Source organism: Tribolium castaneum, chromosome 1, assembly GCF_031307605.1.
Source record: "Tribolium castaneum strain GA2 chromosome 1, icTriCast1.1, whole genome shotgun sequence".
Lineage (NCBI taxonomy): Eukaryota > Metazoa > Arthropoda > Insecta > Coleoptera > Tenebrionidae > Tribolium > Tribolium castaneum.
Window position 1 is genome coordinate 29,437,035 of NC_087394.1, and position 25,829 is coordinate 29,462,863.

Below are 25,829 nucleotides of genomic sequence, written 5' to 3' on the forward strand. Positions count from 1 at the left end.
TTCGTTAAGAGAAATCAAATTTCTCTCACAAGAGAGATAAAGCTGTCAGTTCTACTCACGAGTGAGTAAATTTGGGGAAAATTAGGGAAAACAATGAGACTGTTTATTTCATAACTATAGCAACATAGGTCACTATCCCTCACAAGAGACATAAAGCTGTCAGTTCTACTCACGAGTGAGTAATTCTGGGGAAAATTGGGGAAAACAATCAGACTGTATATTTCGTAACTATAGCAACATAGGTCACTATCTCTCACAAGAGAGATAAAGCTGTCGGTTCTACTCACGAGTGAGTAATTCTGGGGAAAATTGGGGCAAACAATGAGTGAGTAATTCTGGGTAAAGTTGGGGAAAGCAGTGAGACTGTTTATTTCATAACTATAGCAACATAGGTCACTATCTCTCACAGGAGAGGTAAAGCTGTCAGTTCTACTCACGAGTGAGTAATTGTGGGGAAAATGGGGGAAAACAATGAGACTGTTTATTTCATAACTATAGCAACATAGGTCACTATCCCTCACAAGAGAGATAAAGCTGTCAGTTCTACTCACGAGTGAGTAATTCTGGGGAAAATTGGGAAAACAATGAGACTGTTTATTTCGTAACTATAGCAACATAGGTCACTATCTCTCACAAGAGAGATAAAGCTGTCGGTTCTACTCACGAGTGAGTAATTCTGGGGAAAATTGGGGCAAACAATGAGTGAGTAATTCTGGGTAAAGTTGGGGAAAGCAGTGAGACTGTTTATTTCATAACTATAGCAACATAGGTCACTATCTCTCACAAGAGAGGTAAAGCTGTCAGTTCTACTCACGAGTGAGTAATTCTGGGGAAAATTGGGGAAAATAATGAGACTGTTTATTTCATAACTATAGCAACATAGAACTGATACATAGAACTATGTTTATGTTACGGGCGGATATTTACTTGAATTTCTTGGATTTTTTTTACAATGCAACATACAACGTCGTATATCACACGTGATCGAAATGCCATTATAAAGCTCGTGAGAAGTGTTCCACGAGTGCGCACTCGTGGGTCAAAATTCTCACTCGCATATAACGATGCATTTTTATCACTTGTAATATAATATACTATTTAATTTCGTGGAAGTTCAGCACTGTTGTAAGCGCAATCATGGGCGTAATTGCGGCACTTTGATAGTGAGGTGTAACAAACATATCTGGAGCTATTGATTACGATGAGGACTATGTAAACTAACGTGGATCCTAGTCGTTAGGTTATTATTCCCGAGCGCGCCTTAAAAGCTTCACTTAGTCGACGTTGCTAGTAAATAAAGTTTAATAAACTTGAACAGCGCAGTAATTGATAATTAAGTAGTTGAAGAAGAGATACGCGAAGCTGTGCTCCAAACTCAGGGATTCTCCACTGTTCAATTATTCAGTGCGATAGTTTAAGGAGTTGACTGGAAGAATTGTTGCGCATTCCGTTGAGCGATCTCGATTTATTTTGGGCAAAAAAGCGCGGATTGGTGTTCTGCACTTTATTGGATTTTATAGGAGATTGTTTTTTTTTGGTGCAGTTGCGAAGTTGTAATTCCGTCCTCTCGCAAATCGAACCCATCGCAAATTGCTGTGTTACACGTAAATCGTGTGCGCATTTACATACTTAAATCTTATCTGTCAATTGTGTATTGCTCGTAAAACAGGGTTTCGCCATTTGCGTCGGATAAAATTGTTTCGGATTACTGTCCACAGTCAGTCGAATGAAATAAAGGGGCAAATTTGATGCGACACTCGTTTCGAGGGCTGTTCGAATTGTGTGTAAACACGGAAAGAGCGGACCGCGCGACATTCCTAAATTACAAATATTTCAATTACTGAAGTGTAACAAGCCACAACCCCATGCAATCACAGTTGTAAGTATACACAGTAAATAAATACTCGCACGTTCGTTGCACATTAGAGAGTTTGGTTTCGGTTTTAATTAGCAAATATTGCAGTTTTGTAGAAATTTCAGAACAGGAAATTAGAATTGCAAAACCACAACTGGCTCATACTCAAACGATAATTTTTTTTGAAATAAAAATAATATCTGCTGGGCAAAGTAGAAATTGAATTCTGACAAGTGCCAGGACAAATAAAACAAAGCGTGAAAAAAATCCAATTCTTTTTCTCGTTTTGTCATGAAATCCTACGCAAATGATTAGAACTGTCGACGCTGTTGTTCAGTTTTAGAGTTTACAACACAATTAGGTATTACAGGCCAAACTACTTACTTTCAGTTGTTAAGTAAATAAAAATTGTACCTTTTAACAAAGTGTAGTAATTATTTATTACAGCCGATCCTAATTAAAGTTGCAACATACAGTAAGCTTTTTATATGTATTTCTAAATATTTTCGGACAATGTAAATAGTCCTGTATTGAATTTACATTACGTACAATGTACATTTTTTTTAACCACTTCCTATTTGTGACATTTTTAACAAGCTGTAAATACGATTAAAGATACAAGAGTGAGAAATGAAGAAAAGAATTTTTTTTTCAAAAAAGTCTAACTTAGCTTTAAATTGCATTTTAAAGATACAACTACCGTTTTAAACTAAAACGTTTTTTCACAAGTTAAGATACTCGTAACTATAACTTTGTTCCCCGGCTTGTTTGTTATGCATTTTTAAAAACTTATATTTAACTTGCTTTGTTTTCTGTCTGTCTGTTTCATATTTTTGGAGCCAAATTTGAAAGGGTTTCCGTTGTCCGAATGAATTGAAATTTTGCATACTTACGTAATTTGCGTGACAATGCAATCCTATGTCGTTAAATACCCCCCAAAGGGGTAAAATGAAGTTTTGAAGTATGAAATAAATAATATTAAATAAATAAAAAAATAAAAAAAAAGTTTTTTCTGAAAAAAGTTTTTATTTAAAAGATGCATTAAAAAGTAAAAAAAATGTTTTTATATCAGAAGGAGAATATTTTTGCTTACAAATTAGGATTTTAAAATTTATAAAAGTTTTGAGAACGGACATAAGTCATAACAATACGGCATTACTTTCTTAAATTGAGCACTGTTCTCAAAGCTTTTATAAATTTATAAAATTCTAATTTGTAAGCAAGAATATTCTCCTCTGATAGAAAAACATATTATTTACTTTTTAGTGCATCTCTTTTCTAAAAAAACATTTTTTTTTTGTATATTTAACCATACTCTTTCAAGTTTTTCAATTTTTTTTATTAGCGTTTTCGAAATACATCACAAAAGAGTTATAAATTAAAAATAATTGACAAAACTTCTCGAAAATTGTCAGTGGCAACACGTTTAAAAACGTTTATTCTGGAAAATAATTTTCCAATTTATTCTCACTGTCCTGTGGTATTTGATGGCTTAATTTTTAACCTTTTGTCTGTTTTGTCGTAGTGCATACAATAGTTGCATTCAAATCGGAAAGTAGAATTTTATTTAAGATTGAAATTTTTACAATAAACTGTCGGTTTTGTTTTACAAACTCAGATAAAAAAATATGTTATTCAAAACAACAGACTTATAGCAAAAATTATCGGTAATTGGATGTAAATAACATTGAAACAACATAAAATATACTTAACTATACTTTTGTTTTCTCAGCCTTTAATTTTTCTGTTGGTCTCGACTTTTTTTATTTCGTTCCTCTTACGCTACTTATTACGAGAGCTAGCTCAGAATGAGTTGGAATTGGCTCTTTTTAACTGAACATATGACATGTTCAGCGATATAAGACTCTCCACTATGTATACAGTTACAGTCTATGAGCAGCTTTTCTAACGTAAAGTTAAAATGAACTAAAACCTCATGTAGCGGAACATTTTTTCTAGTGGAAATTTTGCAGCGTTTTTTAAAATAAGAAGATAATTGCTTTGTGAAATAGTTCTGTTCCAAACAAAGTATAGATATTGCCTTAACCAGGTCGATACTGTAATAATATTATTTTACTCCCTTGTGACGTATAAACTTTTTCGACGGTACTTGAAGAAAATTTAACTAGAAATTTATGAATTACCCAAACTGAACTCTTGTCAAATTTTAATTTTCGTTATTTATTGCACCTCATATTTCGAGCTCATTTTTTTTTGTTCAAACAAACAACATTAAGGATTATTTTTAATTTGAGATCACAGTTCCCACAACAGACAGCCGCTTTAAAATCGCGATGCTTAAATGCGGCGATAAATCACTTTAACACTAAAACTAATTTTGTCTACATTGTAATAGTGGCGTAATTTCAACCACATAGTAACAACCTAATCCCCGTAACACGAATTTTATAAGACTTTCCGTCTGTTTTATTATGCGAGAAAATTTAATAGGTCTGAAACAGTTTTATGCTGGGAGTTGAACTGATGCGGTTAAGCCCGCGACTATCTAAACTGCAGTTATTCATCATTACCTGAACAACGTCGAATCATAGATAGTTTCATATTAAAGCGGAGTTGATCCATAAATCTCGCACCGATAAAATAAATTATGCAAAAAAATACCTGCAGTCACAGCATGCCAAACTCGTTCGATTGTCAGATGGACGACTCGCCTTGAATACCAACGAACATTTCAATGGTGTAATGCCATTCTTTTAGACACGCGCGAGTTTTTTTACTCGAAACGTATTCAGACCATTATAACTATGTATCTTGCGAGCAAGTGCACGGAATACCGATTTCCGCCCAATGCTAATTGTTTCTATAAAACAGCCGGAATAGTGCACCGCAGGGACTTGTATTAAGACCGATGTTGCGTCCATGTGTCATATTTTTACTTTTCCATTTATTTAATCACTCTCTTGGCTGGTTTTTAATAATAGAGAGCGGATATAAAGTTTATCGCATCCGGAGATCATCTCGTATTTCCGGGCCAGTAAATAATAAATATCTATCTGGAAGGAGCCATTCATCGTGATTATCTCTTGTGAGACTGCGATTAATCAGAAGCTTTTGACATAATCGTAATTGTCTTGACCTCCGGGTTAAGATACGCGAGATAACAAAGTGTTTGGATTGGGCGTCGATTTCCCGAAATGAGCAGTTGTTAAGTATTCAGTAACAATACAAGGCACTCACCTAAACGCTCGATCCGCCACATGTTGCAGGCGGTTATTGGCCAGGACGAGAGCCTGAACTTGGCATCCTGCCAAACTCTCAGCTTCCAAGCTGACAGTCTTCGATCCCACCACTTCCAGTTGGCTAATGCTTCTTTCCGCAGGCAAATCTGGAACAACCAGAGCGAAAAATTGCATAAATATTGGTCAATTCCTGAAGTTGACTTGTGACCCAAAACCAGTGATTCAATTAAGGTGTAATAACCCCGTGCGTTCGCTATATTTTCCGTGTGATATCGACCCGGAGCTAAGATATTAATCCAATAAAGGAACAACTTTTGACAGCTACCCGGCCGAACACATGTTTGAACTTAATCAAAGAAGTTGTCTGAACCCCGGATAATAGAATTTATTAAACATTTCGGAAAAATTGTGGCGCGGTTGCGGAAGCTCTATTATAAATTGATAAAATCGCCATGAAGAACATGAACAGTATTTTCCCTTTAGTTGGAAACTGATAATCATCTTTAAATTAATAGAGTGGGTTTTTTAATTATTTTTGTGTCGGGCTTGACCTCTCGTATTTAAGCCGAGAGAAATTGTTTCAATTTTCCGGCTTTTACGGACGTGTGAATATTACACATTGTTGGATGAAAGTTAGATTAGTAAGCTGCAGTGTCTTGTCATGTTTGACGTCCTAAATCTAATGTTACATCTTGTAAAGGCTTACAGGTGTTCAACCGCAAACTATGTATGTACGTCATTCGCCTTCAGCACCAGACGGGGATTGATATAACATCGTTTTCAATAAAAATGTTACATGTAGACATAAGCCGATAGTGTCTGCACGGTAAATAATCTTACATAGACTATGATCCATGGAAATGTAGCAAAAATTCTTAGAAAACGCGTAGACGTTTTACGGTTGTAGGACCGCAGAAAAATTATTAAAAAAACGAATAATTCAAACGTTTCGAAAGACTAATGTCCATGAACTCTCAACACAGAATGCTTGGTTAAAAACATATTTTTAGAAATTCAGTTGTACAATATCAAAGCTGTTAATATTCCTTCAAGACGGCGAATTCTAATTTTATTGTACTCCAATTAATTTTTGATATAACGTACGAGTTAATAAAGGATAGAACTTGTGCTTAAATTTTTTTTGCTTTTTTCCTCGTGGTGCTTAAATCTTTTAACCTTACAAACAAAAATAAAAAAATGTGTCTAACATTAAATTCCTTATAAAATAAAAATAATATACAAAGCGTTCCTGCTTTCCATCCATGAAAGTCCATAGTGCCCCAAATATTTCAAGTTGAGATAAAAAATAAATTAATTACAGAGAACGAATTTATAAATCAGGCTTCAGATATTGTTCAAAATTTGTAAGGTATGGCTGTGAGACTCTCAAAACCAATTTAGAATTTTTTTTCAACGATCGGCCTATTTTCTATAATATACTTAATAAAAAAATGCAAATTCAAAATTTGATAAGTTTTGATTACCTAATTAAAATTTAATATCTAATAATATTCACCTAAAAATATACACAATCACAATTCGCTAGATCCTCCTCAATTAAAATGTTTTCAAGATAACAGCACTTCCGGTCAATATTAACCTTCTTATTTTAACTCAAAGTTGTGTTTTCTTCTTTGTATTTTTGGATTAGTACTCGAATTATCCAAAGGGAGCTTTTATTAACTTTCTCTAGGCTTTAGTTTATAGTCGTTTTCGAGATATTTACACCTACTCCTTCCAAAAATTGGTAACTTTATCAAATATTTTGAAAATATATTTGGAATTTGAAAGAGTAAGTTTAGAGCTTTTCTTTAGCTTATAAGAATAAGAAATAATTATGAAGTTTTCAATTGAAGTGCCTTATTTTTTCTTTACGAAATGAAGAAGAATTAAATTCTGCATCGATCTGTTTTAAGTTAATTTAAGTCAGTTTATTATGGTTTTGTTGATTTTGCGGTAAATTCATTAGTGTTATTGGATACTCATTGAATGAGTAACAAGTTCTATTCTAGTTTTTTTCTACTTTGGTTTCACAAATTGTTCATTATGAAACTGAAAACAGTTTCACAAAGAGAACTTTTGTGCAACTTTTTTTTGTACATTTTTGGGAGTTGTGTCATTTATCAACAGTGTCAAGTCGTTTATTGATAAAGCCCGAATAATTAACAAAATTAATAAGAACAAACAACAAAAATAGCAAGTATTTGCACCAGTATTACACTGGTTTTATAAGACTTCATTGTGACTCATACTATTGGGACACTCCTTCGTTGTGCTCCAAAACTGTTTATAAAAGAGTGTAGGATTTCATGTGGTTCTGGAAATTGAATTTGCCGCATTTAATTATTTTATTTTTATAAAGTGTCTGAACAGTACCAATTTTTATCTACTTAGGCAAATTTTTTTATATACTAATATTGTTTGTTTTTTCTGGAAAGAAGCGGCAAACTTTTAATACCAAATACGATCCTTCATTAATTTATAGACAGATTGTACTATTGTTATACTTTCACTAAACACATCTTAAAAAATTCAGGTGTAAGAAATTTTAGTTTTGTTAATATTTTTCGGAAATTTGTAAACCCCAGAAGAAAGAATTATAATATTTAAAAAATAAAATTTTAAACCGGTGGATTTGCCAAAACTATTGGACAAAAACTAACAACTGGTTTGTTGATGGTACTAAAAGAAATTCAACTTGTGTTGTGTAACTTCGTCTAGGTGTATTTTAATTTAAGTGGAACAAATATCATTTATTCATAAAGTTATAAAAGCTCTGACGTCTAATTGACATTAAAAATCCCAGTCCCACCCCGAGCGTTCTCTTCGTTTCTTTTTAATTAACTTTAATGCAGTTTTGATTTGATTAGTGGTTTATTCATCGGCTTCAACGTTTGCATTTTTCTAGAGAAAACGTCGTGTTGCTGCTATTTTAATATCATCGTTGACTTTTACTGCAAATTTTTAATCGCGGAGGAAAGGTCAAATTTAATTTTTATAGTGCTCCATAACGTTTTTAAAAGTGCGCTGTTAGGACACTTTTTATGATCATCCTAATGAACTGTTAAAGTTCTGAATAGTGTCATCGTCATTCCGGGAACAATGTCATAGTCATTAGTAGGAAATGTAAGTTTGCAGAACGTGAGTATTGTTATAGAAAAACTGGAAAATGAAGAACTTTGCACATTTTTACATTTTCCACCACACATCCAATTTATGTTTATCAAGTTTGAAATCCTTCGTTATGCCATAGATGCGTTACACATCGTGTTCATTTGATCCTCTGGGGGAATAATCAGCTCAAATGAAAATATTTTTGTGAAATAGAATCATCAGCGGGCGTCGCTTCCTTCCTTTTGTTGTCAATATCTCCCCTCGACGATATTTCACGAAATAGGGCAGCACCTCTATTTATCGGGCGCGGCGCTCCCGGAAAGCAACAAATCGCGTTCCGGAGGCCACATATTGGAAAGTGCTTTAGGACTCCGGGGAACCGCAGGTCCGAACAAATGAGTGCGGTGGACTCACGCAGCACTGACTAAACACACCTAACCATGTCCGCACGGAATTGATCTGGTGGCGGCTACGGTGGCGGCGGCGGCGGCGGCGGTGAACCTTAATGAATAGAGTACGGCGATGTCGGCCGCGATATGGGGCTTATACCGGAACTGGCAGTATTAATGTCTGATGATATGATACGATTTGCACCGAGAATACGCGGCGTTTCCGCCAACATGCATGCATTAGCAGACAATGCTCAAGACAAGATCGAAATGGTCAGGCCAGTGCAAATGTCCACAGTACAGCAAATTTTTCAATCAGAATCGTATACAGAATGGTCCAGCTAAGCTCCCGTCTTCTGTAGCTCAGTTATTATAAAGTTGGACTTTTGATATTTCGTAGACGTTATTTATACTCTAGGACGTATTTTAGGAAACTATTTTTGATTATACAGAGTGCTCCAAAAAAGTATAACGTCATAATAATATTTTTTTAAACGGCATTTTTTTATTATTATTTTTTACTGCTCATGAGGATGCCTTTCTAGCTCTTTATATGTCTCTAATTTTTTTTTTAATCGGTTCAGGGAGACGGTGCATACTTGTTCGTCTTGAGCAAGGTCTAACAGACTTATTAATGAAGTTTGATTGATCGGAATTAAACTTTAAACTTTTTGAGCCTTTTATTTTGTTTATTTCAAATGGCAATCCCTGTTCATTTTTATATCATTATATCAGTTAAGCACAAAAATGAGCAACTTGTTCTTTTTTATGTACCTAAATAAACAAAATCTAAAAATAAAAAAAATCAGCGAATTCTTGTAGTAGCTCTTTATTTACCTGAAGAATTTTACTAGCAATATTCTTTTTAATTACGGATTTTTCTTTATACCTACCCTCACAGGCGAAACTAGAACTCCACCCACCATGGCGTTTTAAAGTGCTTTTTTTTACAATTTAGTTACTTGCTTGAGAAAAGGAAAAACAGTACTAGAATATTAGATCTGTAGTCAAATCACAAAATGTAGCTCATAAACGCAAAGTTTCACTCTTAATGATACATTCTACCATGTGATCATTTGAATTTATAATAATTAGAGTAGACTTTAATACTTTTTCCCGAAACTTTCCTTAGTTACTTGGAATCAAGGAAACCAGGTTTCCTTGAGAAGGCAAGAAAACACTTTCGTGTCTTGTCATGAAAATACTTTATCTGACTAACAATGTCTTTATTGAACAGTTTTATTTACTACTTTTCAGTATTGAAATCAAATGTACAATTTATTCTAATACTAGAGAAATTAATACGTGGCAAATTACTCATTTGTTCAGTCGTTGTAAATTATTTCAAATTTCTTTGATACCTAGTTTCATTTTAAGCGGTTTCGGGAAAAATCGTATACATGACACATCAAGAAAGTGTCTTTACAAGCAAGTGCCACTTTCTCGACTTGTTACCTAATACACTATTTTAACGTGTATGAAAACATTCATTACCTATCATTATTTATCAAGCTGAAGAATCATAGAATTTCCCAAATTTCCAAGAGTATTTTCTAATTAGAATACATTTTTCTTTCAGTTTACATTAGTTTATCATTCGCAAAGAAAAAAAATCGCCTTCTTTAATTATAAATTCAAATGACCACATGGTACTATTTTGTAAGGAAAGGTCCTCAAACGTGATCCTGGTGATCATCGAAAATAAATTTATTTATGAAAGATTATCGTGTCTTCAGCCATGACAAGGCCATTTGAACAATTCTAAGACAACAAAGCTTGCTTAAAAAAATGGAGCGTCAGTCTGAGTAAGGTTATTTCAGACATTTCAATGCGATTTGTCTTCTTTTTAAGCAAAGAAGAAATCCACGTATTTTATTGATGCGGGTACAAAAATTTTACATTGTTTTTGCAAAAATAATGCTTACTGAGGAAATCTTCGGCTAGTAAGCAAGAAGTCATTTATGAAGCAGTCCAAAAATTGCAATTTTTAGTCAAAATCATTCGGTCAGAGCCATTCTTCAGAAATTTGGTTTGTTTATAAGCCAAAAGACTCGTAAAAAATCAATACTCTTCCACATATCTGATGTAAAATCTTTATTGAGTGCCACAATAAGATGATAAGTTGAACTTATTCTGTCTATTTGGTCCATTTTTAAAAGGAAAAAAAAGGTATTTTAGCAAAAGTAGTATAAAACTCCAACCAAAAGAATGCGATCTAGGCCATTGCCAGTTTTGTTTATAATCAAGGAATCATTAAAAATCAACGTATTTCAACAAAACTAGTCATAATCTTCTAGCTAGTAATTTACATATTCCAGCAAATCAACTGAAAAAATCGTATAGTTTTTGGTAAATAATTTCAATATTAAAGTATTTTTTGGTTTAAATGAATGAAAATAGAGTTTCTGGAAAATTTGCTGAAATAATTATAGATAGGTAAAAACAACAAACGGAAAATCTTAGTTTTCTTAGGTGTTTTTACCAGCTGCCTTCGGGAAATATGTAAACACCCACACGTGCCATACCCATAACATTTTATCCAACATTTCCACATTGCACAAAGATTGTCTAATATTTTATAATTTTGTTAGTTTAGAGTGGATAACAGTATAATCTGTTGGTTTGCTGGTTTAAAATCTTTAATAACCCGGATAACATTGTGGAGATTGTCTCTGACATTACTAGCACAGTCATTCTGCATCTTTTCAGTTTAAAGTACATTTAAATGGAAAGAAATAAAACGATAATTTATTTAAGCCGGATTGAAACTTTATAAAGTTTTCTGTATGTAACAAAATATAAACACAAGTTGAATATTTGCAGTGTAAACTGAGAAGAGTGAAGGAAATGCCAGCGCTACTGATCCGCTGAGAGTATACATTTACGTTCCATTTGGAAACATTTATTTCTTTCTTAATAAAGTAAACAAGAAACGGCGTTCTTTTATTTGTTTTTAAAGTACACGCAAAACAAGTGACAGAATGTAAATCTAAATTTGGAGGCAATTATTAGAGACTCGTAAATCTAAAGTTACACTGAGATTTTTTTTATTGCAGTTTTGTAATTGAGTCGCTTGAAAGAAGTTGAATTAATGATAATGTAAAGGATTTAAGTCGAGATTGCCTTAAATCTTTTTTACCAGTTTTAGAAATTTATATCAAGTTTTAAACTGCGGTGCATTTGGAAGTTTTAAAGAGTGAAAAGTTTCTATTTTTCCGTTTTATAGAAGTTGCTTTAAGTAAACTTTCCCAAGTTGTAATTTTTGTTTGAAATAGTAGCAAGCGCTTATTTTATTTAAATTTAATACAGAGTTCCTAAATTTGATAATTTCTAATTCATCCAGTAAACGTCTTCAAAAGATTTCGAAATGGGAGTCTAAAGTTTGTTTCAATACTCCGAAATTATATCATCAAACTTGGAGTAATTAAATTTGGCTCAACTAGTCGTATGAGACTGAAATTTGAAAGTGGGAGTGGATCGGACGTGCGAGAAAAATCAGGCAAAAATTCATTTCGTCGTTATTGATGTCTGAAAATGTGTAACTACTTCTGGTGGCACTAAGCTGCGAAATTATTATCCAGTCCCATGAATTTGACGCTTCGATATTGGACGGATAAGCCGCTTTTATCAGATCACGTCCAGAGATAAATTCTAATATTTCAGTACAATTTCTCCGGGTCTAATAAAGATTCGGATGCGGCTTGACAGCCGGAGCCCTTCATAACTCGGTGTGGAATTAAAAAAAGAGCGCCAATCGCCAACTTTTAAGTGCCCTCGCATCGAAACCTCGCTCAAAGCGACCTCCTTAATGTTTTATCAGCCGGCGCCACGTTTATTTTTATTAATAGTGAAGTAAAGCATCTTCTGTGAATTCCTAAGATTATCTTTCAGAAGTCTTTCGTTTCCGGGAGCTCGCAAACTCAATTCCGGACCTCGAGCCGAACTGCTCTAACTAGTGCAGAAATTCCACTCGACTTTTGCAGAATAACGGAGAAACAAAAGTTTTCCTAATACAGTTGGCGCTTCCCCCGTACAATTACATCTTAATTACGACCCAGCTCAGCTCCGGCATCACGCTGCCCGGAATAGCCGCAATCGACACAATTTTAAACTTTGACCGGAACGTGACGGCCGGAAATTCGAATAACAAGTCTTTAAAACTCATTTAGGCGCGCTGTCATCCCTTCAACGATTTAAGGACGTCTCAGGCCAGGGCCCCATTTTGGCGACACGAAGCTCTTTATCACCCGGTGATTTTAAATTTTATATTTTCCAATTTGGGCGATGCCCGGGTACAGATACGTTCACGCGGAATTTATTGCGATATTTCCGGTTGGAGCAAACGTGTTTGCTTTACCGATCGTAATGTACGACGATATCTTCATATAATATGATCTATTAATTCTATCTGACCGTCGCGGCCGTCCCCAGGGCCGCTTTTTTGATCTATGAGCCTGTCGCAATATAAAGGAAACCATTTTTCACCGACCTAATATCGAATTATAATTGTTTCACTTTCCATAAATGAAAATTTATCACCTTGCGGACAGATAAATCTCGCAGTGCGCTTGATCGACTCCCGAAAAACACACAGGAGGCCCGTTTGATGTATGGCCATCTTGCCCACTTTGAATAAATTTTCGGTGGAAAAAGCGCCGCCACGTTCAAACAATTATTGTTGGATCAAATCTCTTGAGCACTGCCATCGTCAGCCTTCATTGCAATTATGCCATAATAGGAATTGGCAGCCGCTATTAACATTGCTATTATGTGGCGATTAAATTGCGCACTCCCTTTGCCACAAATCCGATGAAATCCGTTATTAATTTATTTACTTGCATTATTGTTCTTGTTTCACGAACAGTTACACTTGCGGACTCGTCAAATATTCCGTTTGCAAAATCATAAACACACAACGGCCCAATTTACGAACTGAGCCAGGATTTTAGGTGCTTTGCTTTTTCATCTTCCTTTTATTAGACAAATATTTTTTTGATTTCGCACAAAAAATGTAAATGCACCTGTCTTTATTTTTAGTTCGTCACACAAGAGAACATAGAATTTGAGATCTTCTAACAGCTAAAAAAAAGAATATTAAAGTAGCAGGAAATTGTAGTATTCTGCTAATTTAATAAAAACTGTAGAGGCTGTCCCAACAATCCGAAAAAGCACCACAACTTGCTATTATTAAAGATAATGACTTTTTCTTTTTTTTAACTATATCTGTGGTTCTGCTACATATTTCTAAAATATTGCTGTGTTCCAATATAAAAAAAACCACTGAAGATATGTTTTTTCAAATGAAGCACCCTAAATTTTATTGCATTTTTGGACGTAGTTGTTAATATTGATAAGTTTAATCTAAACTTGTTTTGGTCAATTCTGCTTAGTTTTTGAAATAAATTGTTTTTTTTTTACAAAAACATGTTTTATTTAAAAATTTATTACACAAAAACGAAGAATCGTAGAATTCTTCACCATTTTAAAGAAAAATTTTAAAGAACGATTTAACAGAACACTTTGAGTTTTGGGAGACAGTTAAAAGTGTTTAAACTTTAACATTTGAGATCTTTTTCATTTTTCTATCATCATTTATTTTGCAAATAGAAAAATTTTAAAAGGCTAACTTGATTTTTTTAATGGCACAAAGGGTCAAGTTTTATAATTTTCAAAAGACTATTTATTTTTTAATCAAGTGATATAATATAATGCCCACCGTTATTTTTATTAAAAAAAAATTCAAATTCAAAAATTTAATCCTTGATTTCTGGAAAAGTAAGTCTAAGTGAGCTTTGGAAATACTGTTATTAGCGATCTCTTACTTGACTATTAGTCAAAAATTAAACTTGTGTACAGTAATTAGTTGACCAATGGTACGAAATATTTTGAACATTTTTTCTAGCAAAAAAATGTAGGTAATTTGCGTTTAATTTTTTTAAATTAAAATGTGTTCTTTTTCATTTAAAAGTGTTGGTAATAACTATTATTATCAACTTTTACTTATTTCATTATTATTACATTATTTCTAAATCTAACAAAATTTTGCCTGTTTCTGAATTTTATTTTAGTTCAATTTTTTTTAAGTTTTGTTTAGAATAAGGTATGAATGTGTTACACCACAGAACCCAGAAAAAATGCTCTACTTGAAAATGTTAAATTTGCCCCATTCTACCTTTAAATAAAATCAAGTTAGCCTTGTATCCTAAGAACAAATAGAGATAGAAATTGGATAAACATCTAAAACGATAGAATTTATATACTCTTAAGTACGTACGAAATTTCAATAAGTTTTGATTAATAGTTTTTATAATATTTAACTGCATCCCTACTTTTTAGCGACCCTGTATAAGAACATAAAGTTTCAAATATTTAAAGTTAATGAATAAAGACATATTAGCTGTTTTAAAACAATAAAAATGCCAATGCCGCATTTTCTCTCAAAATTAGCTGTTATAAGTTATGAATTATTCATACACTTCAAAAAAATAATAGCTAATGTAATTTATAGTTTCAATGAAAGATCTGATCACTAATAACTATTTTATATTTGTATCAATCTTGTTTAAAATATTTCACTTTAAAAGTTAATTTATGAGCATTGTTCTTACCATAGTAGATCATACCATTACCATAGGAACTCCACCACAGACCATTTAACCACTTAAGCGTTAATGTTTTTAGACAAACAATTTAAAGGTCTTTTACATGCAAAAATAAAAAATTGGTTGTTCCATTATAATTTTGAAGTTATTCAAACTCTAGCAAATCTACTCATTTTTTATCTTCTTGATTACAGTAAACTAAAAAGAAATAATTTATCCTTTAAGTTTAAACTTTTTTCTTTAAAGTGGTAAAAATTCTACTCTTCTGAGACTCTTAGTTTTTATGCAATGTTTTTTTATAATGTTTTCGTAAAATTATTTCAATAACAAAGCAAAATCGACCAATAACAATTTTGTTTAACAACATCAAAGTTAAAAGCTACATCCAAAAATGTAAAAAATATAGGTTGTTTCATTAAAAAAAACATAAATTTGTGTTATGGCTAATTTCGGAAACACCCTGTCTACTTGAAAATAATTTTAGATAGGTCAGAGGGTTAAAAAAATAAGAAAAAAAGATTAATTTCATAATATTCAAAGATCAATAATGGACTTTTTCACGACGCTGGGACACCTTGTATATCTATTCCAATTGAAATTTTAGTCAAAGTTTATCTTAAAAAAAGTTCAGTTTCCTCCAGTCAAGAGCTTGCCCTTTAGACGATGCTAAATTTAAAATCATCGTTTAATAAATATTTAGATTTATGCGCGGACGAAATGGGCCATTAAATATTTGATGTTTGTCCTACTATCCGATTTTTATGAGCTCTGTTATTGCCGGATATATGTAGTAGAGCGATTTACGCTAAAAATTTTATAACACAAGTGAAGAAAAGCCGCGCAACGAGAACCGCTTCAGATTTGCTCTAAAATTTCATGTCTTTTCCAAAATGGAAAACACGAATAAAATTGTTTTTATTCATTTTAATATCATAATTGGATGGAGAGTAAATTTTGTAATAATCCGCAGTTCCGACGCGTCTACCCTCGACCATAACAGCGGCTGCAAAAATAAATTAATGTGGCACAACTGCGCTTTTTCATCATGTTATAACAACCCTTCGTCCTAAACGAATTTTTTTACGGCGAGTCGTGACAGATTTTGGTCAGTTAGGAAAGCTGTTGAGGTCCGACAGCCCTTGAACTTGTCTCCAACTTTGACCATCATCGAGGCGAAAACTGCACTATAATTATGTTAAAAGTTGGTTAATTAATGCCGGATGTATTTTTCTCTTAATTCTTGTTTTATGTATGTGGTCGTTTCGTTTTTACGGGCGATGTTTTAATTAAAACATGTTAATAAAAAGCTTGTCTTGCAGGAAAGTACAACGTTATTAAAAAAGTACGAACGCCGTCGTAAAGCTCAAATTATACAAAAATAACATGGCCAAAATACGATTCCTTGGAGTCTGTTGAAATGAGTGTAGGAGGAACTGCAAGAATTGGGTGCTGGATAAAAGGAAAAAGGGGAATAAATACATAAGTTAGAATATGCTGGAGGCATGGGATTAAATCCATAAAACATGTGGGTGATCGCAAAAACGGGGGCAGCAGTATTTACGCATAAAAAACATTATAAGAATGTTAAAAAACAAATTAAAGCAAAACAAATTTGAATATCGTATCAGTCATAAATTTTAAAATGAATTAATTTTGAATAAACGTTCAAGATTAAATTAAAAAGAAATCTGTTTAGGAGATTTTGGTTCACAGGCCGCTACTGGAATACAAAGGTGCATAGTCAATGTATTTGTAAAACAATCTACGGAAATGAATGTCGAATGAAATGTAAAAGTAATGTCGGAAATCGAATCTCAAAGATAGAGGTTGTCGAACTACGTATTCTTAGCATAATCAGTTCACTGGCACTGAATAAAGTGTCGTTAATGTCCGATTTAAAATAAATCTCCGGGAAACCCATCAATTCAAAAAATCCCTTTCAGAACTACAGGAAATTATTTAACTAATTAGTAAATTTATCTACCACCGATTATCGAAACTTTTCCAATTGGAAATAGGGTTCTGAAGCCGTCACAACGTAAACATTTCCGTTTGGAAAACAGTTCAAAGGATATCACAACAATTGGTGAACGCGTCCGTGATTGCGTCAGGAAATGAAAGGTCCTCGTGATAATTTGACAAAAGCCGCCACACTAATGTAAGTGGCAGATAACGGGATCACTTAATTCTCATCTGTACAAGAAAGAGCTTGTCGGATTTACGGACTGGCTTAGAACGTTAATACATTTTTATTTCTTCGGCGGAAAACCGGATGGGAGACCAGGTTGATCCCTCCTGACATATTTTAGGGAGGAACTCTTGAGGAGTTTATAGGATTTCGTACAAGATTTATTAATTACGCGGGAGCGTCGTCACTCCTGGTTACGTCCAAAAGTGGAGAAAACCCAAATCTCTACAGGGGGGCTTTACTATGTAGTTGTGAGCTTGGAAAATGCTCTGCCTTCAAGGAATATGAGAAGGCAAAAATTTTAATACGAAGAGTGAAATCATTATATCTCAAGAGGTTCTCCGGAAATGTTTTTTTCGATTTTTTGCTTGAGTAGAATTAATAAACTGAAATATTAGGATGGGAAGAAAATTTTGCCCGTTTTATGTTCAGAGCATCAAAAAGACCTTTAAGTGGGAGAATTCCTATGTTTTTGTCCACAAGTCATTTGCCGTCACATATTTTATGTACACACGTTTTTTTAAACTGATTCTTGTGCAAAATTTTCTGCTGATTTCGAATTCGAAGTTAGATTTTTTGTGTGAAATTGCCTTTATTATGAAAAAGGCGTTTCTGTGAAAATTTTTTAAAACTTTAAATTGGTCAAATTTTGTGTTTATATCGTCATATCTTTTTTCTGGATAAAACTAGAAATTTCTTTTTTTCGCAAAAGAAGCTTTAATGAATGTGGATTTTAACGAATAGACACAAGTTTTAGTTTGGACAAAAGAAAAGCGAGAAAATTGCATTTTTCTTGTAACGTTTCATATTTGTGTTGTAAAATTTTCGAGATGCAAGAATTTTTTTATCTTAAAAAATAGACCTATACAAAATTTAAACGAAATAAAGCTAGTTAACAGCTTAACAAAATTTTTGGTGCAAGAATTATTTCGATATCTTTAACACTAAGCAAGTTATTGTAGTTTAAAGTTACTCGGATATGCACTTGAAGTGGCAATGCAACGTATTTCTCTTAATACTGCAATTTTCTCAGTTTTCTTTTCTTAAAACTAAAAGTTATGTATTCGTGTTAAAAACTACATTTATTGAGCAATCTTTTGCAAAAAAAAGAAAATTATATCTTTATTCAGAAGAAAGATATGACGATGTAAACGAAAAAATTTCCAAAAATTTCTACAAAAACGTCTTTTTTATGATAATGGCAATTCCAAATCATAAACTAACTTCGGATTTGAATTCAGCAGAAAATTTTGCTTAAGAATATGAATGTGCAACAATGAATCTAAGGGAGCGCGCAATAGAAGGACGCTGATATAATAGGTCAGGCCCGCAAGTTCGTTTTAAGAATTTTACGAGTTAAGTATTGACTATTTCAAGTTAAAACAAAAGCCACTTTATTCCTAAAAGTCCACTACAAAGCCAAAAGTATTTCATTTTTTCTTTAACCCTCATCAAAGGGAAATAATGTTCAAAAAACACCAACTTTTTTTCAGTTTTCAGGATTTTTTTCTGAATTAAATAAAACACTGATTTTAAAACATTTTCTCCCTTACAGCCCGAATTGTAGAATGTATTCTGTAAATAACTTTCAAAAACGTTGCTTACAACGGCTGTAAAACAACTAGGAAAATGGCTGAAATTTGACACTTTTTAGCATTGTTTTTTTCCCTTTTTTAAAGTAGATATTAATAGGGCAAGTTCCACATCTAATTTTATTGCCTTTAATTCAACGTAGTAAACATGTTTTAATTATTGTTCCTGTTTATGTGAGAACTTGATGTACTGTGCGTTTTGGCCAAAAAATCATGAAAAAACTTGGAAACTTCATTTTTCACAAGTTCATACAGAAGCATTATGCAACAGAAGCAGGTCGTAACTTATGTGCCACATTAGACAGGAAGTTTGTAGACAATAAAAACTACAGATGTTGGTACAGAAAGTTTCCTGAAGTAGCTAATTAAAAATTTCACCAAAAAGTACTTTTTTGTTTTTTTTTTTGAACTTTTTTTAATTGTGCATCGAGAACTGCTTCCATGAGGCCTAATCGTAACAGAGGATGCCTTTTGTGTCCAGACATAACTCATGTTTTCTTCTACCAGGACCACGAAAAACCAAAAAATTTACATTTTACAACTTTTTGAGCATTCCATCTTATCGTTCTTATATTGCACCAACAGACCATCGACTGTTTAAGTCGCTCGGGCAATTCACACGTAGACTTCGTTTTGAAAAGTACGACCATCTCCAGCAAACCATTGCTGCTTTCTTGACACAGGCAGCGTTTTACAATCGAGGAATTTTATTGTTGTATCCTCGTTAGAAAAGGATAATCTAAAGTTGGTCCTTGTTAGAAAAGGATGGTCGAAAGTAATGACGAATAAATGAATAAAATTTTTGTAACTGTAACTTTTATTTTGATTTGTAGTAAGAATCAAAAATCTTTCCAACTTAAAGATATATGATGAAATTTACAGAGTGAGCGTATTTTTTGGTGAAAAAAGCTGTAGAGTAAAATAAAGCGCGTAAAGAGAGCAATCCGGCGTCAAAACGTAGTCAGTGCAGCTTTGTTTGAGCCCCGCTTGCACAATTGCCGTCCGTTTCGTTTAATTCGAGCCAGTGGCCAAACTGATTGGTGTAGGCATTCAATTAGCCGGTCCAAAAACGGGCGTGTGCCCTTTGTGACGATATGTGGGAGTTTTACTGATCATGAAAGGGCATTATTTCAGTCCGTTTCCTGCTGTAGATTAGTGGTAAAGGAGCGACTCGACGAGGGATTGTACCGAAGCGTTGTGCATATGTTCGTGTTTGCAATGGCCATCGTGGTCGGTTTGCGGCCACGCCGAACCGACGAATCCCAATCAAGTGACCTTATGGGCCTCTGTGCAACATACCACGAGGATTCAGCGCGTTACATTTACGATTGTGTTGTGCACAGTTTATTGCTTCATTTGAGCAATTGTTTCAGCCACGGTTCAACTGTTCCGTGATGTGTTTCGAGGGTTAATTACGAGACGGCTCGAGTTTTTTGCTCGGTTCCGGACAAATTGCGAACGAAAAAAGCTTTGTGTCATAAAGAAAAAATTCAAAGCTGCAAAATGCGGACGTGATTGCATCCACAGCGGCCACCTCTTGCCAACGCTGCCTCAGCAGACGGCACAAAGGAGGCTAACAAGGTGGACACGGAATTCGCTCGTTTGTTCTAACCCAAAACGGACCGGCGACATTAAATTTGCCGATTATATTTACGAACAAAGAAAAAACTACAACTTCTAAGCCACAAGCTGGACAAAATTTTGACCACAAAATTCCAAGACAAAAGTGGTATAAAATGCTAAAAATTATAAGTTAAACAGAATGTCCCCAAGAATCATTTAAAGTAATTCATGTTATTCTCCTCCTGGTGTACGAAATTTATTCCAGACTTTGGATCCTCACTGTAATTTATGCTGAGCTAACTCTTCTCACGTCTTGGTAGAAGAGGCTCATAGTTTTGCTAGAATAGATTTTTGCTTCTAACTTCACTAGAAGTAAAAGTCCATTTTGTAGTTTTATCAAGTTGCAGTAGATTATTTTAGCAGGTGATAAGTTTGCCTTACGCGGCCGCCACGTGTGGCAAAAGTATTGTGTTAACAATTGCTTGACAGTCACCTTCATCGCTTCGTGAAAACACTGGCAAACAAGGTCTGTTTTTGATGTCGAATTATTTTAAATTTTGATCGTATGCACATATAAAATGCAAAAATGTGATGTTGACAAACTCGGAGTAAAATATCAGCGCTACAATTGTCACAGAGGTAAATCCTAAATGTTCACATCAACAGTTTGTTTGTTTAACATGTTGATGTTTGTGAATGCTAAAACCAATAGAAAACTAATGTTTGTCATTCGTCTCATTTCCGTTCGGTTGTTATTGGCTATGGATATTACTGCATTTGCTAAATAACCAGATGACAACAATTAAATCAATAATCCTCATTTGAGGTCCAAATGAATATAAAAATTTAATTAAAATTTCAATTTGTTAGTAGGACTACTTTTGTTAGAAACTACGAGTGCACCCGAGATCGAATAACAAGAATAAGTAGTTGATTTCAGGAATCACATAACAGGAGCAGGATCATCGTTTAAAATAACTGAAAAATTGAACGTTCTCAGACATTGTTGTTTACTGAGTCACTTTAATGAAAATTATATATTTTTTTAAAATAACGCGATAAGAAGTTATCTATTCTAATAATGCTTATAAAACTGGCGTACGTAAATGTGGTATACGCCCATTAGATTCTGAAGGTAATTTTTTGCAATTTTTTGTTGTATTTGCAGTACGTAAAAACTTACTAAATAATAGGTGAGTGTCTCAAGTGGCTAGATCTAAAATAAGTTTGATTGTACCTAATTTTTAAAAGCTTTTATTTAACTTGCTTTGTTGTCTGTCTGTCTGTTTCATATTTTTGGAGCCAAATTTAAAAGGGTTCCCGTTGTCCCAATTGAAATTTTACATACTTACGTAATCTACGTGACAATGCAATCCTATGTGGTTAAGTTGGTCATTGGGAAATATATTAATACCTAAACATTTTCATTGCGTTTCGTTAGAAACAAATGTCGCTATTTTTTTTAAATTTATTTATCTTAATCGATGGTCCAATGCTAACAGCTGTTTTCATCACATACCATAAACAAGTTTGCATAAATCAGCAAAATAATGGTGTTACAATAATACGGTGAAACTAAATCTCTGAGAAAAAGACGTTTAGAATAAGTAAAGACTAAAAAGCAATAAATAAAAAACTTTAAAAAAATGTTTTAGAAAAAAGCTTTTATTTAAAAGATGCACTAAGAAGTAAAAAATAATGTTTTTCTATCAGAGGAGAATATTTTTGCTTAAAAATCTGGATTTTAAAATTTATAAAAGCTTTAGGAACAGTCATAGGTCATAATAATACGGCATTACACAATTACTTTCTTAAATTGACCATTGTTCCCAAAGCTTTTATAAATTTTAAAATATTAATTTGTAAGCAAAAACATTCTCCTCTGATAGAAAAACATTATTTTTTAATTGTTAGTGCATCTTGTAAATAAAAGCATTTTTCTAAAAAACATTTTTTAAATTTTACATCTGCATTAGAAACAATTATTGAAAGCCCCAAACTGTCTCCATCAAAATTTTCAAAACAATCTCTGTTTTTCGTTTCGAATTATAAATGCTAATATCGTATCCGGTATTACATTACCAACTCATTTCAATTATTTAAATTCACATTTTTTCTCTTTAATCTTGGGAGGAATGCAGAGCAAATTCGAAATTTCGCTTCAAATAATTTAAATTATTAAATCTGAACCAAGCGAATGAATTTTCGGCATAATCCAGTATAAAACAGATATCACGAATTGTTTGAATTGAATTTGACGATTATGCAAAAATTGCGGCAAAAACTCCTAATGGGGACAGTGGATTTTGCGTTTAATTGATTTATTGACAATGTGTTATTAAGAAATAATGCCATTGTACTCTGCCGTCCCAATACATATTTTATCCATCATTATACCCACATTAAAATTCAACGAATTGAAAATCGAATGCTCAGTCGAAAACTAAACGGATTGCATTGCAGAGCAGGGGTGCACAATCCACCAGACATGTTTCAATACGCAGGTAGGACAAACAAAAAATCAAAAAAACAAAACTAACTCGAAATTGTAGATCCCCGGATCGAAAACTACTTCCTAATGAAGTCCCCTTTACCAGTCACGTTAATTATGGCGTTTTACACAAGTTTTGTCTTTAAAATCGGACCAGCCCTCATGAAAAACAGACCACCGATGAAACTCGACAGGATTATTATGGTGTACAATTGGGTGCAGATAATCCTGAACGGTGTTATTTTTCTAATGGTATTTTAACCCTTCTGTGGCGATCGCGGTTTTAGAGTTTTTTCAGGCGTTACGAGAGCTCCCGAAGTTAAGTATTTTTTGCTCCCCAATTGATAAATCCAAGCACCCTGACGCCCTTGCCGTCTTAAACCTACAATACGCTTACACAATGCTCAAAATCTTCGATCTTTTAGACACGGTACGTGCAACCAAAAAATAAGTGGTTTTCTAAAACCAAATTTAGATATTCTTCGTGCTTCGGAAGAAGCACAGTCAAGTGACCTTCCTCCACGTGTACCACCACACCATGATGGCGGTGTTTTCCTGGATCACGTGCAAATTCTTCATCGGGGGCCAAGTCTTCTTTCTAGGTTTGCCCAACCTTTTTGTCCATGTTGTGATGTATTTCTATTATTTTCTAACCTCGTGGGATCCCACGTACAGGAACAGCGTGTTGAAGAAATACATCACGCAACTCCAAATTGTAAGACGAATCGCTTTTTGCGCAAACAATGATCTAATGTGCTTGTTACAGCTCCAACATTGTTTCATTTTTACTGCTTTCGCTCTGCCGCTCTTCAATACAAGCTGCTCGTACCCGAAGCCCTTATTGAGCGTTTTCCTAACACAGGCCGCTATAATGATTTATCTCTTCACGAATTTTTACATTAAAGCTTATCTAAGGCCGAAGAAAGTTAATTAAATGCGCCTCAAACACTGTGAAACTTTATAAATAAATAATAAATTATTTGACTCGTTTCTATTTTTCAATCCTCCGTTTGTGCTAGTTTTGAAGTTTGTAGCTCGTCTGCGACAATATGTAGCAAATGTTTCCCGATTTTTGCGAAGTTGTATTTCTTTCCCATAAATCCCAGCAATTGATAAAACAATGCACTTGTTTTTCATTGAGAAAAGCGTGGTCAAAAGTTCCTGTGTCATCCACACGGAATGGAATTTGAATTGCAAATCCACATTTTTTCAAAAACAATAGTCACCGTTTTACTAATTAATCGGATTTACCTTTTGAAGCTAAAGTACGTTCAAACGCTCTTATTCATAAAAATGACTTCAGTGCTTGAACATCTCGTTTCCGGTTATAGCAAATTAGTGCAATGGTCAGGTGAGTTTTCGGCAGTTTTTACCCGCCTTTTAACTGCAATGCATTTTAAGACACTCGGAGCAGGTATTTTCCATTCATGGGTTCCCCGCTACCAATCATCACGGTTTTATCTTTGTATTTCTGGTACATTTTTGATTACGGCCCCAAGGTGATGAAAAACGCACCAGCCAAGGATATTACAAATGTCATGAAAACGTATAATTTGCTACAGATATTTTTCAATTTTATTGGAATAACTTGGGTATGATTTAACCGTAAAATCCAACCCGGTGATCACCATTTTGTAGGGTGTTATTTTGTGGAACGACACCAAACTTTTATGTACTCCAATCACTGAAAATATACTAGTATTTCCCCACTACATGTACTTTCTCCTTAAAGCAGTCGATCTCATAGACACTGTAAAATATCGAGGCAAAGTAAACCCATTTGTAAAGTACCATTTTAGGTATTTTTCGTACTACGTAAAAGGTTTGACCAAATAACGTTCCTCCATGTCTATCACCACGTGATAATGTTGGTCGGATCTTGGGTCACTTGTAACTACTTTCCAGGAGGCCAGTTGTACTTTTTAGGCTTTATTAATTCATTCGTCCATGCAGTCATGTACTTATACTACTACCTAAGTTTAGTAGATCCGTCATACAAGAAGAGTATTTGGTGGAAGAAGCACCTAACTCAGCTGCAAATTGTGAGAGTGGCTTTGTGCCGATTTGTAAAAATTCCAACTTTTAGGCCCAACACTGCACTGTCTTTGTTACCTTCTTGATACCTCTTCTCAACCCCGAGTGTTCTTACCCGAAATGGATACTAATGTCCTACCTGCCGGCATGTGCTCTCATGATTTACCTCTTCACCGACTTTTACGTCAACGCCTACGTGAAGAAGAAGCCGCCAAAAGCGGTTCAATGATTGTTAGAATAATTAATTTATGTCATGTCTAATAAAAAATTTCGTTACGATTTTTTAACGCTGGTTAGTTTAGTCTGATCTTTAGTTCAAGGACTCGAATAAATTGTGTCGTAAGCACTACTTACTTGGAAATTTATAAAAGGGGACCGACAAGCATGTGATGGTGTGGATATTCCTAAGGCCGGGGTCATACTGGTCCGAAGTGCACGTGCACATGGAGTTGAAGTCGCAGCTGTTTGACTGGAGAGCGCAAATTCGGGCCAAGTGGAGCATTAGAGTTGTCCATATTAGGAGCATTGTATCTGGAAAAAAACGATCCTGTTTTATTAAGTGTATGGGGGATTGTCACCGCGTGACGCGGACGGAAATGGATTGCTCCCAAATTAAATTCTGGATGGAACTTGTGATGTCGACGTCTTCATCTTTTTAGTTTCACTTATTCCTGTCATATATTATGTATACGTCTGCGGGCTAAAAGGAAGCTCCGGAACTTTCATTATATCACGATCATGATGTGGGAAATAAATTTACAATTTTTGCGCGTTTACCATTTCATGAAACTATTTTCAGGA

At 33.9% G+C, this 25,829-nt stretch overlaps 3 protein-coding genes across 11 annotated transcripts in view; 2 read left to right on the top strand and 1 right to left on the bottom strand.

Annotated features, from left to right (window-relative positions):
* The window catches only part of LOC664309 (chaoptic-like protein), a 140,751-nt gene that overhangs the window by 17,960 nt on the left and 96,962 nt on the right, over nucleotides 1–25,829 (bottom strand). For all 6 annotated transcript variants that reach the window (XM_015977882.2, XM_064356513.1, XM_015977881.2 and 3 more), the window contains 2 exons: nucleotides 25,383–25,559; nucleotides 5,054–5,201 (listed from right to left, as the gene is read on the bottom strand). In XM_015977882.2, coding sequence (XP_015833368.2) covers nucleotides 5,054–5,201; nucleotides 25,383–25,554 — 320 coding nt within the window. In that variant the 5' untranslated portion in view covers nucleotides 25,555–25,559. The remainder of the gene's footprint in view (nucleotides 1–5,053; nucleotides 5,202–25,382; nucleotides 25,560–25,829) is intronic.
* LOC103312111 (very long chain fatty acid elongase 7) lies at nucleotides 1,737–23,978 on the top strand. Of its 4 annotated transcripts, none has more exons than XM_015977897.2 (6): nucleotides 1,737–1,879; nucleotides 22,967–23,007; nucleotides 23,056–23,246; nucleotides 23,293–23,424; nucleotides 23,470–23,709; nucleotides 23,761–23,978. In XM_015977897.2, exons 1-6 carry the CDS (start codon nucleotides 1,866–1,868, stop codon nucleotides 23,926–23,928), a joined length of 786 nt encoding a protein of 261 aa, XP_015833383.2. In that variant the 5' UTR covers nucleotides 1,737–1,865; the 3' UTR covers nucleotides 23,929–23,978. The 4 variants fall into 4 exon arrangements, with proteins under 4 accessions (XP_015833383.2, XP_015833384.2, XP_015833385.2 ...); XM_015977898.2 differs by lacking the exon at nucleotides 1,737–1,879 and adding an exon at nucleotides 20,937–21,029; XM_015977899.2 differs by lacking the exon at nucleotides 1,737–1,879 and adding an exon at nucleotides 21,042–21,142.
* On the top strand, nucleotides 24,215–25,315 carry LOC664297 (very long chain fatty acid elongase 7). Its single transcript, XM_008192801.3, has 5 exons — nucleotides 24,215–24,345; nucleotides 24,396–24,586; nucleotides 24,633–24,746; nucleotides 24,794–25,036; nucleotides 25,081–25,315. Exons 1-5 carry the CDS (start codon nucleotides 24,288–24,290, stop codon nucleotides 25,255–25,257), a joined length of 783 nt encoding a protein of 260 aa, XP_008191023.2. The 5' UTR covers nucleotides 24,215–24,287; the 3' UTR covers nucleotides 25,258–25,315.

What these genes read in the sequence shown, in the direction of transcription:
- LOC103312111 (XM_015977897.2), top strand. An exon ending in AGACATGTTTCAATACGCAG is followed by an intron (nt 23,008 to 23,055) that starts GTAGGACAAACA and finishes TCGAAATTGTAG; the next exon opens with ATCCCCGGATCGAAAACTAC. An exon ending in ACATCACGCAACTCCAAATT is followed by an intron (nt 23,710 to 23,760) that starts GTAAGACGAATC and finishes TGCTTGTTACAG; the next exon opens with CTCCAACATTGTTTCATTTT.
- LOC664297 (XM_008192801.3), top strand. Translation starts at nt 24,288, where the DNA reads ATGACTTCAGTGCTTGAACATCTCGTTTCCGGTTATAGCAAATTAGTG. An exon ending in ATTTTATTGGAATAACTTGG is followed by an intron (nt 24,587 to 24,632) that starts GTATGATTTAAC and finishes ACCATTTTGTAG; the next exon opens with GGTGTTATTTTGTGGAACGA. An exon ending in ACCTAACTCAGCTGCAAATT is followed by an intron (nt 25,037 to 25,080) that starts GTGAGAGTGGCT and finishes TCCAACTTTTAG; the next exon opens with GCCCAACACTGCACTGTCTT.